We start from the raw sequence: 19,045 nt of genomic DNA, 5'->3' as shown, positions 1-19,045 counted from the left end.
TGAACTCCAGCCATAGCTCCTCTTTACACACTGTGCACTCTTCCACTGTCAGCCAAGCACTCTCTCTCTCTCTCTCTCACACACACACACACACACACACACACACACACACACACACACACACACACACACACACACACACACACACACACACACACACACACACACACACACACACACACACACACACACACACACACACACACACACACACACACACACACACACACACACACACACACACTTATGAATTTAGGCATTTAGCAGACGCTCTTAATCCAGAGCGATTTACAGTAAGCAAGGATAACACATGGTAAAACCTGAAATGCATGGCAATAGTAATCTAGGATAATAAGTGAACCAAGAGCCTATCATCAGCCTAACTGAGTAGAATATCCAAAACAAAACAAAAACAAACACACACAATATTGAACGAAATAAACATTTATTAATATGAAAAGACGGTTTTAAAGAAAAAAACACAAATCAAACAGGGAATAGGAGGTCAGATTCTTCTTCAGAGTGTTTTGGAATATCGCCGCTTGACGGAATCTCTGTAGAACTGGAAGATCTTCTCCGATGCTTTCTGACTGATGGCTATACACTGCTGCAGCTGTGTGGACACAATACAGAGAGACGCGCATGTTTAAAGCTGCAATATTATGTAACCTTTTTGTAGAGCAGACCAATGCCATATTTTTGGGTCTGACGCCGCCAATCCCGGTGTTTTGATTGATATTGTCAAAAATTGCAACACAACTTTGATTGGATTAAAGATTCTATTTGAGAAGATTTAACGTAGGCCTATAAGCAAACACATAAATACAAATAACCAGGGATATTTCACTTGACCCAATAAAATTGGGTCATCTACTCAGGGTTTTTGAAAATGATTTAAAATGTTCACCTACGTAGTATAATGATTGGGACACATCCGCTGCATAATTGCTGATACCGATATAATAAAAGAAAAGTTGAATAATGGCCAAGACGGATACATCGCTCAGACTCTACTTCTATGTATTGGTACACATGGCTCCTCCTGACCTACTGACCTCATGGACTGAAAACGATCCTTTGGTCGATGACATCATCACCCTGCGTTCTGTACTGTCGATAGCGAAGGTCATCAGAGCTCGACTTTCCTGTAGAGGTCAGCGACAAGGGGCGGGGACTCCGTTAACATGTTCAACAAGGACGTTTCTGTCCCCAGCTAAATGATATTTAGGAACCAAATGGAACCTTATGGGTCTGTAACTGTAACAGAGTTAAATCAACACTGAGGATTTGCCTGCGTATACTGTGGTCCCAGTGGCCCCATGCATGTCAAACAGGGCGTCCTTGAAATTCTAAAAATGTTGAGAATCACTGATCTAGCACAGAAATGGTCAGCTCTTTTCTTTGACAAAAGCAACTTTGTTAATTAAGAAGACAATATGCTCCCATTGTGATTAGGGTTAGGATCTGGAAGCCGGAGGAACAGAATCAAGCATTGAGGAACCAGGAATTGGTTCCATCACATTTGGAACCGTTTGCGGAACCGTTTTTATCTGATCACAGACACTGTCAGAGCTGGTTATGTGGACTTCACGTCTGCGATTCAATTACAATACAGGTGGTTCTCAAACCTTTTAAATTCAATGACCATCATAACTCTGAGATTGTACAAATGGAACCAAATGGACCCGTAAGCATTAAGGAGCATTAAGAGAGAATCATTATGGAACCAGAATGGTTAAAAACCTAAAGGATTCCAACCATAATGATTTATTTACCTTTTCCTGAGCTGCAGTGGGGTCAGTGATGATCTGACCGTCTGTGTCGATAGCACAGGTGACTCCACAGAACAGGCAGCTCATGACCATGCCTGCGTCCATTAAAGCCATGCACGCAGCGTTTAGGCAGCAGGACAAAAGCTGCGTCCTGGCTAAGGAAGAACACTTGGCAATAACAATTCTGAATGTCAGACAAACAAGACTTCATATTGGAAATATTTTTGCCAAATATGAACTCAACACAGCTTTTTCAGCATGATCTCTTTGTCTATGCATAAAACATACAAGATTAATAAATAACCAAAGAGTGAGTGACAACAAATTATAAATGGCCTGTCTTTGCTTGAAGGTAAAATTCCTGGTCAGTTATGAGCAATGGTTTCATGCCCTAGAAGTGGCTCAATGTTGCTCTCTACTGGTAGAAATCTTCAGTGCACATTGCTTGCACTGACTTCATTTGAGCCTGACATTTTGAGGAGCATTTAAATACTTTATAAAACTTCCATAAGAAGTAGCAGCGTCTTGGCAATTAGATATTATATTCGTCAATATAGTGATTTCCTTCTCATCCATAATCATACAACCCTAATGCAGTATTACTGTGTACATGCACTTTAAAACTCAAAATGAGTGTAGTAGGTAGCAAATCAGTAGAGCATAGATAATGAAACCACAAATGAAAGCGGAGGTGATCTTATATATCTATATATGTCTGACTGGTGGAGGGAGAGAGTGGCTTTAATATTCAGAATGAGAAGATGGTAATTAAAAGCTCTTGGAAAGGTTCTCTTTTCCATCTGGGAAACCTTGAATATCAAACATCTGAACAAGCCTGAATGAAGATCACACGTCTTGTGTGTCTGAACATCACCGGAACATAAAACCCTCTCCAAGTTCACTTGGACTTTTAACAATTGAGGAAGAACATTGTTGAACTCTTTTGCTTTAGCTTCTTGGTAATGTTGACAGCACAGAAGCTGAAGCTTGCTCTGGGCTTGCACTTGTTGTCTGTTCCCCGTGAGAAATAAAAACCATGCTACGAAATGACTCAACCAAAACAATTGTATCAGAAAATGAATTTGCGCGACAAGGATACTGAGCCGTCATCGTGCACCAGCTGGAGGATGAGAGTGAGGGACGAGCGAGGGTGGAGGGAAGACAGCAGAGCGGCCTCGCATGTCTCGCGCACGCACTGCTCTCGCGCTCGCTCTCGGACACCTGAAGGAGAAGAAAAGACAAAGAAGGAAGACAGACAGTTTGTTCACACACCGGACAAGTGTGGTGGGGAAACACTTAAGCGATTAACCACTATTTTATACATCCTACGACGACCACACGGGTTACACCCCGCCATTCCGAAACACCGCTATTCCGAACGTTGACTTCTAACCCTAACCCTACCCCTAACCCTAACCCTAACCCTAACCCTTACCCTAACCCTAACCCTAACCCTAACTAACCCTAACCCTACCCCTAACCCTACCCCTACCCCTAACCCTAACCCTAAACCTAACCCTAACCCTGCTTCGGAATAGCGGTGTTTCGGAATGGCGGACTGTTGCCGACCACACGCTCACAAGGGTGGCATTGCAATGTGTTCTGCTGAGCTTGCAGATTGGCCATTTTCACTATTTTTTAAATTCTTTACATACAATGACATGGGCAAAATAGGGAGGCCACGTTTTACGTATTTAACTATGAAACCGGAAATCTCATTTATCAACATATTGTACATTTTTTTAAGAACAAGCTGCAAGCTTACATCTGCAATTTTTTTAATAGCCAAGGTAAAAATCTAAAATGCTTTCCCGGTTTTAATGGGGTAACACACTGAGGGTTTTCACAATGCACAGTCCATTACACAGACTGGACAGAAGTTACCGGCTGTCTACTAACGTGAGTTCAACTGTGATGAGGTGTAAATCAAATGACGTCTCACTCACTTGGCAGTCCTACTTTGGGCTGTATCACCACCTCCAGCGTTGCACGATCATAGATCTCCTTGCTGACTTTGACCTCTGCCGGGCCGTACGCTCCTGCCAACATACTGGTGTCTCCTTCACACAGACACAAGGGCAAAGGACAGCCAGGACAGGAGTTGCATCATGTTACATGACGTTAGCCTCAGAGCATATTTTTAAGGTTTTCAGGAAAGAAGAAACAAAGCGTCACTTTCTGCCTAACAACACTGCTGATTCGTCCTGCCTTATTGCCAATGTTCTCAGCCTCTCATCAGAAACAAGCTAAAGAAGATGCTCATTGATAAGTTATTAATGTTCCCAGTACTACCATGACTGGCATGACACAATACAAATTAAAAGGATGCTAAAAGGATTATACCCAAGAAAGCACTATGATGGCTTGTTTCCATTGGCAGTCCCTGCATATTTATTATGAAGCCCACGGTCTCACAATAAATACAGTAGCATAGACCAGCACAACAGCTCTGACAACAGAACTGTATTATCTGTTCATTTTTTGTTTATTTTTTGCAAACTGTTAATAAAGTACTCAATGAATCAATCATCCAACTTTCACAAATCCTATATTAAAATTGCATTGCAAAATAACATTTTGGGTACTTTTACTTGCTTTTAATAACATATTTTACTTTTAGACTTCTATACTCCACTAAATGTCAGACACGTTTTACTCCACTACAATTACTTGACAGCTTTATTACTTTAGCAGATTAAACAATGTAAAGCTATCCAGCACAGCAGCACATGAAATCATCTCTCCAACTTTACCAGCAGCAACATTAGAATGATGATTGATTGATTGAATACTTTATTAGAAGTTCATTAGAAGAAAGGCACAGCACAGTAGGCTACAGTTTAGCTCTGGTCCATAGCGTTGGAGTTCTAGAACTCCAACGCTATGGACCAGAGCTAGCTACAGTTCAGATACGAGTTCTACTAATAGGATTTAAACCCAAGAAAGCACAATGGCTTGTTTGCATTGGGGTCCTTTTGTATGAACACATTAATTATGATTGCGAAAACGTCAAGAGACACACCATGGTACGATGGCGTGTAAGTCTGCTACTGAACCTGTCTGTCAATCAATCAATGAATCAATCAATCCATAGCAATCAATAAAGACCTTGTGTGAAGGAGGCAGAGCCGTCAGGTCTGGACAGTAAGCTCTGCTCGCAGCCAAACTCCCTCAGTTTAACAACATTATGAAGTTCTTTGGTCTCCATCGTGATGTTCTGGTGTTCAGCATGGACCATAGGCATGGACGCGTCGCTCCTGATTGACGTATATTTGTGTTTTGCTGCCGTGGACGCTTAATGATGACATCAGCAACACCAACCTTTTTTTTTAATGGCTACGTCCCAAACCTTTTCACTGCCACCTTCCCTTTCCCCTTTCCCATTATTATTCCAATCCTGAGGGACTGTCTGGGACTTCAGTTTATTACGGTAATTTATTTGACACATCATTTTATAGCATCTAAGTTGCTTGAGGTTAACGCGTGGGTTTAAACCCAAGAAAGCACTCTGGCGCGTGTTTACAATAGGATCCTTTTGTACTCAATTCATATTATTGACTGTTATTGTTGTGCAAGTTTTCCCACAACTTGTTTTACTCAAATGTAAAATGTAAAAAAAAAGAAGAAAAAAAATATTGTTTATGTTATTTTAATCGTGGAAAAGAGTAAAAGTAGAAAATATCTAAACTAATATAAAATATAACCATTTCAGTTCAGTTGCTTTTTCATACAGATACAGGCTGCGTCCCATTACTTCCCCCGACGCACGCTCCCTTCGCCTGCTACCTTGAAGGGCAAGTTTGCCCATCATCGGACCAACCAATCCTGAGGTGATCGTACGTTCGTTGCAATCGTGTCATCGTCGACCCGACCGTCTGTGTGGTCCAGTTTACAGGACAAGAAAGACACGTTATAATACAAGTCTCTACTGTTCTCCCATCTTCTGCGATTAAACAGTTTACAACACAACTGCTACAACAGAGAAGAGTGACAGTCAACAGTGACAGATGGCGACGGCCGCTGTGCGGAGCAGCAGCAGCATGATGTTCAGAATGTATGGCTCGTGTTTCCAGGCCATCCGTCAGACCGCAGGGCTGCGGGCTGCCAGGCTGATGCAGCACAGGGCCTTCAGGGTCAATGTGAGTTCTTATTGTTTGTGCGTTTTTGTAAAAGAGAAGGTTTTATTCGCTTAGGATAACGTGTAAGGTCGCCTGGCAGCGTTTAACCGACATCGGTGGCCTATCGACCGCTGTGACTCTAGAGGGCGCTGTTGCATAGGAGGAGGAACGGCAGCAGGACATGAAACGTTTACGTTTTTCTTTTTTTCAGTCTGGCTGGTTTTTCTGTCTTTTTGTTGTATTTTGACAGTAAATGTCAGCATTACATTGTAGTAATGTGCATAATTAAATATATTTGAAACATGTCAATGTGGTATTTTTATTTTAAGCATCCAAGCCAAGGCTTTCCAAGCAGAACATTATTTCACAACAGCGGCCCCTGGCGTCACAGAAGTCGATAGACATGCCAATTTCGGTGTAACGGATTCTCCTGCAAGCTAATCGAGCTAAAACTATCACATACAGCAACACGGACAGACTTGTTTGGGTTATTGTACAAATTGAATGTTTTCACACCAACCTTAGCCTTACATTATCAAATAGTGTTGTGATTTTATGTTTCTAAAGCGAGGATGCTAGTTTTAGCAATGTAGCGCTAACGACATTCACTTGCTATGTTATGATTGGTCAGACTCAGGGGTGTGTGGCGAATCTGGCGATCACTTCATTCATAACTGCAATAAAGATATAGATGTCACCCATCTTGTTAGAATGAACAAAAACAGAAGCTTATGGAAATTACATTTATATTCCTGCTTAGTTATTGATTGAATATTATGCAATGCATATTGTTCATTCATGCTCCTCTTACTTTGAGTATTTCTTTATACTGTATGACTGGATTCTGAATTATTGCTATTATAACTACACATTGTTATGATTGTGTCTCATTGGGGTGCACTGGCAAGGAACGTAAACAAAGAAAAGATAAGGAGCTGTCTGTATTACTGTTTACTGGGAAAGGAGAACTGCATGCTTGCCTTTAATATCCAAAATACTGCATCAGGGTCGTCTGATTACATTTGTATCTTTGGGGTCTTTTCAAGTTCCCTGTCTTCTTAATAATCATCATAATATTGTCATCTGTTGTATCAAATAAATCCGGAAAGGGGCACAGTCTGTAGCGCTGTCGCCTCACAGCCTAGAAGGTCCTGGGTTCGATTCCCGCTGTGGGCGCTGGTGGCGTGTTCTCTCCTCTGTGTCATCAGCGCCCTAGGTGGGGTTGGCAAAAGGGCATTTTTTAAAGATTTGTTTGGGGCTCATGCCTTTTATTGCGACCGTGAGGTCGCAAGTTACTATGAAAAGCTCCACCGGCTGTCCGTCAGTCAGTCTGTCCGTCACGTCACACTTTTGGCCCTACTCTTATCTCCGGCACCGTTGCCCCTATCCATGCCTAACTTTGCACACACACTCCTTGGCTGGCAAACCACAACCTCTGCCCCTGATTTCTCACATGCCCCTCTTCTAGCGCCACCATGAGGTGGTTTTTGCAGACAACATTATTGTGTATACATGCGACCTGACAGTCGCTTATCTTCCGATTAGGGAGTCTTGCTGGTTGATAGGACAGTAGACTGCCAGTAAATGGGCAGAGAGATGGGGAGTGACATGGAGCAAAAGTCGGATCGGGATTCAAATCCGTGACATGCTGTCAGGCTGGCATTGCAAGCAACCTAGGGTGCCCGGACCACCAGCCACCAGGGCCTAAGTTTGTTTTCTGGCTATTAGAGAGACTTGTTCTTGTTGACGTGTATAGGCCACAGTTCTTTATCATTCTTTATTCCCTCTCTATGTATACTGCTGAGTGGCCACAGTACAGAAGCATAGCATACTGTACTGTATCACTGTTTATTTTAAATCTTTTTTCCCCTTCTTCTCTCTTTTAGTCGGTGCACCGTCAAGAGCACTTTGACCCGGCCATGGATAAGCCTCAGTTCCCTGGAGCCTCGGCAGAGTTTGTGGACCACTTACAGTTCATTGAGCCCAACGTCATCTCTGGTATCCCGGTGTACCGCGTGATGGACCGCCAGGGCCAGATCATCAACCCTTCTGAAGATCCACAGGTGTGCTAACCACTTGCACCCTCTTAACCAGGGGTCTTCAACCTTTTTTCCAGGACAAGGACCCCTTAGTTGAGAGAGTGATGAAGCAGGGACGCCCCACTATATATACATCTATGTATTGTTGCAGATTCCATTTTTTAATAGATTTCAAATAGACTTGTTTGATAGCACTATCATCAGTGTTGGCTTGGATGCATGTTGTTGTGTATTTTCATGATTTAACCACATGAATACTTAAAAAACTTGACCTTTCACTCATTTCACTGTAGGCCTACTTGGTCTGCTCTTTTTTCCCTTTTGGCAGAAAATAGCTGATCTGCCTCACGTGAGCTTGCAGATCTATTATTTTTGTCTTTGTTCTCCTCAGAATAGGGATGCGAGGTTTCAAGTGGTTAATGTAAAAGAAATGTATATACTGTATACGGTATATATGCTATCACACGAAGATTTGACGGCCCTGACCCCCTGTTTAAGACCCCTACTCTAGACTTAAACTGGACCTGTGTCGTGATTCTGTACTTGGACTGCTATTTTCTGTCTTTACCAAATCTCCTCATCAATTTTTGCAGATCCACAGCAGCTCACAATGTGCTTGCAGATCATCTATTTTTGGCTAATGTTAGCAGGTCCATTTGTTTCCATTCATACACACTTAGAGTTACAGACCGTGTTTGTCTACACGTATTGTCTGTCCATGGTAAAAAAAGAGAGAAAAAAGTACAAATGTCCACCTCAAGCCAGCATGGCGATGACCCCTAGCTCAGTTAAACACCTTCCTTTCTACACTGAGAGTTCAATTAACACTGGATCTTTCTGTGTGTAATACATTTAACACATACAAATATTGTGTCAGCAGCTCAGCACATGTACCAGTACTCTAGATACAATGGCAGGCTTAATAGTTCTGGTGTGGTGTTGTGTTCCTTCACCAGTTGTCCAAAGAGACCGTATTAAAGTTTTATCAGAAGATGACCATGCTGAACACCATGGATAGGATCCTGTACGAATCTCAGAGACAGGTGAGTGCATTTCCTGCAGTCTAGTGCAGTGCGTAATGTATATTACTATTTCCGTATTTGTGTAACGCAAGCTAAATGATTCACCTTTCTTTACATAACCATAGTTTTCCGTCTTTATCTTTATTTACTTTCATAAATATTCTTGAGAGCTTGCGTGCACTGTATGTTTTTATATTTAGTCCTGTAATGCACCGACCAAGACGATATTCCTCATTTGTACAAACGTGGCAATATAAGAAACTCTTAATTCTCATTTATAAAAATGTTCCCTTACTTTTTATAGTTGTTTTGTGTGGTCAGTTTCCATAATTTTGCAAGTTGTATTAGTATTTCTTTTATATATATATATATATATATATATTGCTAGAATTGAGAAGAATGTAATTGAATCAGCTGACAGCAACATATATATTTCTTTTTATGATTCACAGATTTGCTCTGAACAAAACCAACTCAGTGAGATATGACAAAATGTGTTAGTTGTTCCGTCGTTAATTACATGAGGTTTTGTTCTCTCTGTAGGGTCGTATCTCATTTTATATGACCAACTACGGTGAAGAAGGGACGCATATCGGCAGCGCTGCAGCTCTCGACCCCACTGACCTGGTCTTCGGCCAGTACAGAGAAGCTGGTAAGGATCAGGCACCGTTATTGGCAGATTGTCGGGTGGAAACCTTGTATGTCCAAAACCGTTTGTTTGGTATTTATCATCTATAAAATGTACTAAACTAGTGAAAACAGCAGATCTACAAGCACACAACGCCTCACGATGCGAGGCGTTGTGTGCTTGTAGATCGGCTGTTTTCACTACTTTTGTGCGACAGTCTTGTATGATGAAGCAGGGCTTTGCTTTGCGAAAAGTCGTACACATCTGAAACTTGGAGATACGAGGTTTCTGCCCGACAGTGACGATATTTTAGTGATTATGGTTCAAGGAAAACGTTGAGATAATAGCCATTTTGGTTAGAACTGACTGAAAATAACTTTGTACTTCACGTTTAAAATGATAGTAAATATTTTTTCAAGTGTCTAAATAAATTCCAAATATTATCAAATGAACTCGCCGTCGCGGCACCCCAGGGTGCCCCGTCACCCACTTTGAAAACCCCTGCACTAAAAGACACCTCGGTCCTCGACTGCTCTCTCTTTGCTGCCCCCTGTAGGAGTGCTGATGTACCGCGGCTTCCCACTGGATCTGTTCATGGCCCAGTGTTACGCCAACGCAGACGACCTGGGCAAGGGTCGCCAGATGCCAGTGCACTACGGCAGCAAAGACCTCAACTTCATCACCATCTCTTCTCCGCTGGCCACACAGATTCCCCAGGGTAGGGCTGTCACGATTATGACATTTTACATTGACGATTCATTTTCTCTCAAATAATTACGATTAACGATTTAATTGTGTTTTTGTCATTGACAATCACATTTCTGTTTGGCTTTTAGGCTTTGAAGTTACACATGGTAGATATGACACATAACCTAAATATACAAAGACATTACTTGACATATTTGGCAACTTTATACTTAAAAAAGAACATTGATAGTGGAAATAGCCGATCTACAAGCTCACAACGCGTCGCATCGCGGCGCGTTGTGAGCTTGTAGATCTGCTATTTCCACTATTTTTGACATGGAAACGATTATGAAGATTATGAAAAATAATCACGATTATGTCAAATAATCACGATTAGACGATTATGTAATAATTGTGACAGCCCTACCCCAGGGTATGCTTTTTATCTAGGACTGGGGGACAAAACAAATATCTAAATATCTTTGACCAATCGCCTCAATATTGATGTTGTGACATATTGTGCATATGACTGTTGTTGCTTTCAACAAGACATTTAGACAATGAGTGTTTAGATGAATGGATAAATGGTAGGAACAGTTCAGTCTAAGAGGTCGTCATACAGCTCAAGGACTGTGACAAGAATGGGCGTTGCATACTAGAATGCAGGTAAAATATATATATATTAAAAAAAAATATATAATAATAAAAATAATGAATTGGAAAATGAAAGGTTATGGAATAGGAAGGTCTAGTATGGAATGGGTGTGGTTTTTTGTGAGGTGCTAAAAATTAAAACAAAAACAACAATTTGCCTGTCCTGTTTGGAGGAAAGAGAGACTGTGTGAAACTCAGCCCAGGTGACTTTCTGCCATAGTCTTATTTGATTTGCAAGACTCCAGACATGATTAAATGGCTCTATGACAATGTGGGTCCGGGGCTAGGCGAATAGTAAAGAATACCCCAGAAAATAAGCCATAAGGGGTAAGGGCCCATAATAAGGTTTACTGATCAATACATTTTGTTTTTCCACCTAAAGCATGTTGTTAAACTGTGGCCCAACTCTAAGCTCCTGCTAAAACTGTCCAGCAGAGGGGGCTGACACAAGGGACAGGGACTCTGATGAGAGCCCTAGACTCATGTCAAAAAGTGAAACATTTTCTAATTTGAAAAACCGACATAATGTTTTCCCTACAAAAATAATGTTGAGAGCTTGTAGATCTGCTATTAGGGACAGAAAAAGTATAGGGACAGAAAGGTTTAAAGGTAAAAGTAAAAAATTGGGATACATCTGCTGCATAACTGTCGAACCGTCAAATAATGAACAATATAAGCCAGACAGATATGTCAGTTGAGCTCTAATAATTGTTCTGTGTTTATTGATAGGGGCGTACACTATGTGTGATACCATGATACAACTTAAAGTTATGCCACTTTTGAACCTAAAACAATGGGATGGGCAATGTTGAAGTTTCCCATTTGAAGTTTGAGAATAGCTGTTACAGCAGCTGTTAGTCACTCACTATAGTGTTGATATTTAACATTATGTGTTTTTTATTTCTCAGCGGCTGGGGCTGCATATGCAGTCAAAAGAGAGAACGCCAACCGTGCCGTCATCTGCTACTTCGGAGAGGGAGCGGCCAGCGAGGGTGACGCTCATGCTGGTTTCAACTTCTCCGCCACGCTGGAGTGCCCGCTGATCTTCTTCTGTCGTAACAACGGCTACGCCATCTCCACCCCTACTAATGAGCAGTACAGAGGGGACGGCATCGGTAAGAGAACAGTGCCAGTGTCTGCATCTGTTTTAAGATATTAATCATACATTTTGTATTAACATGTTATTACACATTCGTGTGTCCAGATGACACACTCTTCTTTTTGTATTCTGTGGTGGGGAAAAGACAAAACAATTCTACCTTCTGATAGGAAAAATGCTCAGACAGTTTAAAGGTGATACACCATGCATTTAAAAAGTATTTATGTCATATTGTTTATGTCCCAAAAACGTTTTTCAAAAGGTTTGAGGCTAAATTACCACTCCTGGATAGAGAGCCTCTCTCATTTTTGAATGGCTCTCAGAGCATTTTTTAGCTGCAGTAACACCTTTGGCCTGAACTGAACCCGTGGAAAACTTTTAACCTCAGGCTTCCCAAAAACAGAGAAAGACACAATGGTCAGAAATGGGACTTTGTGAGGATAGAAAGTGCTAGTGGGACCCCAAAAAAAGGTTTTAAAATAGGAAAAGTGAAAATTCATGGTGTATCACCTTTAAAAGTATAAAAGAAAGATTTAACAGACCTGCCAACCTGTACGCATTTTGCGTAGTAAGCACGCATTTCTAGTCTCTGTACGCAGGTACGCAAACTCCTCTAACGGCTACGCATTTTCGGGGGATGGTAACACAACACATTCTGCGTTGTGTTGTGGCTCAAGTGAGCCAAACATTTTTGCTCCTTGCCGTGTAGTTCCTCCCAGCCACCACATGAATGGTGTGTGAATGGGGTGCATGGCGCTGGGGAGCACTAGAACAGAGGCGATGCTCGTTTTGTCAACAGAAGAAGAATTGAACCGATTGGCGGACGGAGTCTGTTTGTTTTGGTCATAGAGTTATAAGAAGGTGGTTTTGGTTTAGTTCAGCATGCACGCATCTCACAGCGACGCCGACGAGTTATCGATCGGATACATAACGGCGATATTAATCAGATTAATGTATAAAGAAGACTATACGGAGAATGACCGTGGTGTCGTGCGAGTCGATGCACAGCGACTGTTCGCCTCTTAGTGCTGCCAACGATCTAACAGGTAGGCTAATAATAAACTTTTAAAACCCTCCTTTGAGGTGCATTCACATGTCATAGCAGCCACGATGGTGAGAAGTGGTGAAATCTTGTACTATGCCTATACTACTATACTCCGTCATACAACGGTGTTGCAGCGAGCAACCAGTCGGAAAATGTCAAAACGTGTGACCCAGTTCTTAGTACAATGAACTGAAGCATACATTGGCCATGATTGGATAAAATACTGGGCTGCCTGTTCCACTTTAACTCGAGTATGAATGAATGAATATTAGGCCTATGTGTATTGTCAAAAACATTAACAGTGAACAAATTATTTATCACCTGTGGCTGTGAATATATGAAGACATTAATGGTCTATCAACAATGAGTAGCCTGCCGCCTATATGAATGAATATACAGACTAGGCTGTATGTGATCTATACACAATGTAGGCCTATATGTCAATTAATGGATGGAATAGAAACCTACATGAGTTGAATACTTTGAACTTCATGCAAATCTTGCACAGAAATGTGGTTTTATTTAGGCTGCTCAATTAACAAAGACAGGTTTATGTAAATAAATAGCCTACTTGACAATGAAAAGCTATTTTGCAATTTGAATAACATGATTATATTGATGTATGTTCATTCCTGGTGATCGGCTGTTTTGCTAGTCTATTGTTAACTAACTCTGAGCAAGTGCAGTTAGTATATTTTATTAAAGATTTGTCAACAATATTGCCAATGCAACTACTGTATAGCCTGGTAATACTAGCCTACTTTTTCTCCAGACCAAATGGCATTTTTATTTAAAAGGTTGTTCTAACATCTTGCCTCCTCCTATTAGTGTAAGTCAAGACATGCAATGTGCTACATTTCTGGTGTGAAATTTTGTTAACATAACTGTAAAGGTCCCACCCAAAAAGGTGCATGGAACCCCCCAAAATATACGCTGTTTTGTGCGGGAAAACAACAAAAATTGCACCGCGGGCGCCGCGGGCACGATGAGTACTCAAAAAAATTTGCCAGGGTTGGCAGGTCTGATTTAATGACTATCGTTCATGAACAGATTCGGACTGTAACTGTGTTCTCAGACAGGATGCAAAGACTTTTAGTACCCCCTTGGTTGCTAAGCAGTTACTATACAGAAGAGGAATCAGGTACCAAACAACCACCTTGGTTTGCCGTACACAACAATACCAGGATGAGGTTTGACACCTCAACCTTACAAAGACCACCAGACAGCTGAACTAACCTTTCTTAAGGGGTCTAAACAAGTATAGGTGAAAGACACAGAACCAGGCAGTTTCTAGTTTCAGAAGTGTACATGATATGGGGTAACGTAGAGTCAACAACATGACTAGAAGGGTTGATATGAATTAATCATATTCTAACAGCTTATTATAAACACGTTCATTCCCAGTATGGATGTGGTAACTCTGAACACCACAGTTCAGATGAGGGGAAAAAAACACAACATATACATGGGAATGGAATCACTTAACTACAGGAATACTTGATCATATATTTTTATTCCCACAGCTGCCCGGGGGCCAGGTTACGGCATGATGTCCATCCGCGTAGATGGTAATGATGTGTTTGCAGTGTACAACGCCACAAAGGAGGCACGGCGCCGAGCCGTGGCAGAGAACCAGCCCTTCCTCATCGAGGCCATGACCTACAGGTTGGTTTTGGCAGTCAGGTGGGGTGAATAAAAATGTGTGCGTTCGGGCGACGCAGGGGTAACGTACAGTACCTGTCCACCACCGCGTGGATCCTTGTGGTTCGATTCCACCACGGCGCATCTTTTTTGGCAGAGAATCTATACAAACACAATTGGGAGGGAAGCCAGGCGGAGAGGGTGTGCTTTGTCACTGCTGCGCAGCTTTTACGGGCTGGAACTGTGCCTGTCGGTTGGAAGAGTTGAGCGGGAGGAGTAGCACAGAGGCGCTACTTCCTCCTGGTGGGGGCTCCTCACTGGTGGGGTGAGCCAGTAGTGAATAACAGCGGGGACTAAGGATGCACCGATATGGAAAATTGGAAATTCTTGGCCGGTTTGGTTTGAATTTGAAATAATAATTTAGCTGATAGACGAAGCTGATTCGGACATTTGTTTACATATTTATGTACGCCTTTTGTTTCCGCCTTTTGTTTCAGGGAAACAAATACATTTTCATTATAAGAAATAACTCTTCTGAATGTACAGCTTGGCTGCAGATAACGAATACACCAACATACTGAAAATAGCCAGCACAAAATGTATGCTTATCAACCGATAAATATCGGCTACTGCCATCAGTTAATGTCAGCTTTATTTGCTGATACTGATATTGACCGAAAACGGCAAATATCGGCTTATAGCGATATCTGGCCGATACCGATGGTGCATCCCTAGTGGGGACATCACAGAAACATGTGGAAGAATTTATCGGCATAAAGAGAAGGGCTAAACATAATTGGCTGATTTAAAATATTTTGGGGATTAAGCACTTATGTGGGTATATTGATTGAATACTTTTATTAGCAGTTTGTGAAAACAAAAGCACCTGAAAGTACAGTTCAATACAAGGTTAAGAGGATTTTAACCCATTTAGGCCTAGAATTATTGAATGCTTTAACCAGTGAAAAATAGCAGATATACAAGCTCACAGCGCGGCACCGAGTGCCACGCTGCGAGCGTGTAGATCTGCTATTTTTTGGAAAAAGTCGTGAAAATGTGTGCAAATCTTTGAATATATGTATTTTCAAAGCGAACGTTTGTAACTCAAATTTTGCTTCTGGGTGGTCCCTGGAACGAAATATTTTGAGATGGGGGTCCGTGGCCAAATACATATCATTTTGGGGGTCCTTCACATGAAAAGGTTTGAGAACCACTGACATAGTAGTCTCTCAAGAACAGACTAACTGAGCTGAAAAGGACCTTTTCTTTGACGATGGCTAGCCAGATTGCTGACATAGAAACATAGGTTTTTTCCAAAAATCTTAGAAGGATTCAAAAGACACTTATAGAATCGGGTCAAAATTAAAATTTTCACGATTTTTCAAAAATAGCAGATCTACAAGCTCGGTGAGCTTGTATATCTGCTATTTTTCAATAGTTAAATCATAAAATAATGATACACAAAATGTGTACCCGTTCTAAATGGGTTAAACCCAAGAAAGCCTATGGTTTATTCCCATCGGAGTCCTTTGTGCTCATCTCATCGAAATGTGCTCGATTCACTCGAAATGAACTTGACTGGCACTTGGTTTTCGCAGAATCGGCCACCACAGCACTAGTGACGACAGCTCGGCGTACCGCTCGGTGGACGAGGTCAACTACTGGGACAAGCAGGACCACCCAATCTCGCGGCTCAGGCACTACATGACGGCGCGTGACTGGTGGAGCGAGGACGACGAGCGCAGCTGGCGGAAGGAGACGCGCAAGATGGTCATGGAGGCGTTCGAGAAGGCCGAGAAGCGCCACAAGCCCAACGTGAACCTGATGTTCTCGGACGTCTACGAGGAGCTGACGCCCAACCTGCTCAAGCAGAAGGAAGACATGTACAGACATCTGCAGCAGTACAAGGAGCACTACCCCCTGGACCTGTACGAGAAATAACCACTGGCGTCTGCTGGACGAGCAGCAACACAGTCAAATCCCTAGTGTTACTTTTATTTGACTCCAGAGAGTTTACACATGTAGGATACATTAGTTTGCTCTTGTAGAGTTTACCACTTTGAACCCGGTGTCCCTACTGTGGGCATGTAAATATAGGCGTAAATTAGTGCTTAGTAGATAGGGCTATAGCGATTCGAAATTGTTATGAATTGTCAATTGCGATTAAGGGTTTAATTGTGTTTTTGGCACTGAACATTGGAACAACGTAGTTTATGTTTGCCTTTTAGGCTTCGTAATCAAAAATTGACGAATAACTTAAATACACAAAGAGATTACTGACATATTTAATAATTTTATACTTTGAAGAATAAAAATAGCAGAAGTAGCTGATCTATAAGCTTCGCCCCTCACGAAGTGACGCGTTGCAAGTTGTTGATCCGCTATTTGTGCTATTTTTGAACAATGTTTGAAAATGTATGAACATTTTTCAACATGATGACAATTATCTCAAATAATTCCGATGAGGCGATTACTTAGTAACTGTGACAGGCCTAGTAATTGTGACAGGCCTACAGTACTTGTAGCTATTTTCACGCCAAACCATCATAGGGCAAAGCATAAAATAGTATTTAATGTAACACTGGGATTTCACTGTGAAGGGAGTGAGTGAGTATCTTCATATTCCATCTCCTGTTTGCATAAGAATTATAGTTTTTATATGACTTGATAAGTCTTTTCTGCACAATTATAGGGGAGGGAACGATGAGCTCGATTCAGATCATCATACGTCTGGATTTTGTGCCTTATGTTAAGAGAACGACAGCTACCAGTAGTTTGAACTCTTGTGTGATGATGAGTAGACTTACTGTGATCTTTATTTTTTAACCTATATTGCCTGTGTCGATAGTCTCGCGTGGCTAGACTGTTGCCTCCCACAGTTTTCAAATGCTTCCGTCATAGTCTGGAGAGCGGAAGCTCTGATCGTGAGTAAGTGATACGTGTATGTGAAGCCTCCTCCCCACTTCTGTTTCGTCTTTACATTCGTGCAAATGTATCCCAACACAAATTAAAATCTAATCATATATAGCTAACTGCTTAGCAGAAATAGAAATTAAAAATATATATACTGTATTTTCATGAACGAAAATGCCAGCTTCCGTTACTCTTTCAGGAGGTGTAGTTCGGGACTATATAGCATTTGGAGATTGTGGAATAGTTGTCTGGCTACGCAAGACTACTGTGTCGATAACAGGATTAAAGCTATAGTCTGGGAACAAACCGTTAATTCAACCAATCTGTAAGGTGGAGAATGTTAATGCAATATAACCAGTAAACGTGGTTGGTGTGGGGTAGGACGCATACTGGTCCACAAGTATTGCTGACTGAAGGCGACAGTGCTGGAATGCGCTGTCATCTTTAACATCGTACTGTAGCAATTACGGTGTCTCCATCGGCAGAGGTTGTTAATGCGTACACATTAATGTACACAATGTAGTTTTTTCCCCTCCTAGTGCAGTAGGTTGAGTTACAAGTCATCACAAAGAAAAAAAAAACAATTGTAAATCAATGCTGTAATAAAATTATATTTTTCCTCATTTCTTCTCCATTGACTAGGGCTGTGGGTTGGGACCCCCAAGGGAGTCCCCAAATTATTGTGGGGGGTCCCCAGATGATTAACTTAATGTGCAACACTGTCTTCTCATTCAACAGTAAACAAACCAACATAAAGTTTAAATGTATAGCACATTTCTAAAGTGACAATTTATGGACTTTTAAGTGGACCACTAAATCACAAATTAAACATTGGTCAAATTGTGAAACATTAGAGGCAGAAATTGTGAAAATGGCCGATCTACATGCTCATCGGCTATTTTCACAATAGAACCGTGATATACAAAATCTATACACAATGTCATGCCTCAACTTTTAGTGCTCGTAGGGTGGGGGGTCCCCAGTTCAAATATGATTATTTTGGTGGTGGTTTCCTGAAAAGGTTGAGGACCACTGGACTAGGGTACTGTATTATTATAAGGACATCCAGGAGGGTACAGTAACTGTTCTATGCAGCGGCTGTGGTGTTTTTCCACTGTTCACCATGTGAGGTGTTTATCCTTTTGGGGAGGTTGTTACTTCTCTTCTTTTTTCAAGGCTAGTAGAATACATGCCCACATTTTGGAGGGTTGGATTTGTTAAATGATGCTACTGTAATGCATTCAACTGTATACTGATTATTTACATTATATCTAATGTTTGGTGTTTTGTGCAAAAAAAGGAAGAAAGAAATGGAACTTGACATGGTGTTTTCAAAGTCAATAAAGAAAAGAAGAAACCAATGGAATTCTCTTCTCTTTTAATCAAAACAAATATTGAACAACAACAAAAAAAAGATAAATAACATA

At 41.4% G+C, this 19,045-nt stretch overlaps 2 protein-coding genes across 2 annotated transcripts; one reads left to right on the top strand and one right to left on the bottom strand.

The window, feature by feature from the left end:
• Nucleotides 1–428: 428 nt before the first annotated feature.
• On the bottom strand, nucleotides 429–4,988 carry exosc5 (exosome component 5). The gene is made up of 6 exons (XM_080730856.1): nucleotides 4,881–4,988; nucleotides 3,719–3,832; nucleotides 2,872–2,993; nucleotides 1,776–1,916; nucleotides 1,056–1,145; nucleotides 429–613 (listed from the first exon to the last, which is right to left on the bottom strand). Exons 1-6 carry the CDS (start codon nucleotides 4,978–4,980, stop codon nucleotides 518–520), a joined length of 663 nt encoding a protein of 220 aa, XP_080586982.1. The 5' UTR covers nucleotides 4,981–4,988; the 3' UTR covers nucleotides 429–517.
• Nucleotides 4,989–5,576: 588 nt separating this feature from the next.
• Nucleotides 5,577–18,979, top strand: bckdha (branched chain keto acid dehydrogenase E1 subunit alpha). Its single transcript, XM_080730852.1, has 8 exons — nucleotides 5,577–5,911; nucleotides 7,777–7,953; nucleotides 8,886–8,972; nucleotides 9,495–9,603; nucleotides 10,136–10,297; nucleotides 11,829–12,035; nucleotides 14,588–14,729; nucleotides 16,304–18,979. Exons 1-8 carry the CDS (start codon nucleotides 5,780–5,782, stop codon nucleotides 16,644–16,646), a joined length of 1,359 nt encoding a protein of 452 aa, XP_080586978.1. The 5' UTR covers nucleotides 5,577–5,779; the 3' UTR covers nucleotides 16,647–18,979.
• The last annotated feature ends 66 nt before the right edge of the window (nucleotides 18,980–19,045 follow it).

The sequence above is a fragment of the Nannobrachium achirus genome (assembly GCF_963921795.1).
Source record: "Nannobrachium achirus genome assembly, chromosome: 8".
In the NCBI taxonomy this organism is placed as follows: domain Eukaryota; kingdom Metazoa; phylum Chordata; class Actinopteri; order Myctophiformes; family Myctophidae; genus Nannobrachium; species Nannobrachium achirus.
Note: the sequence above shows the minus strand (reverse complement) of the source record. Positions and strands in the feature narration are given on the sequence as shown.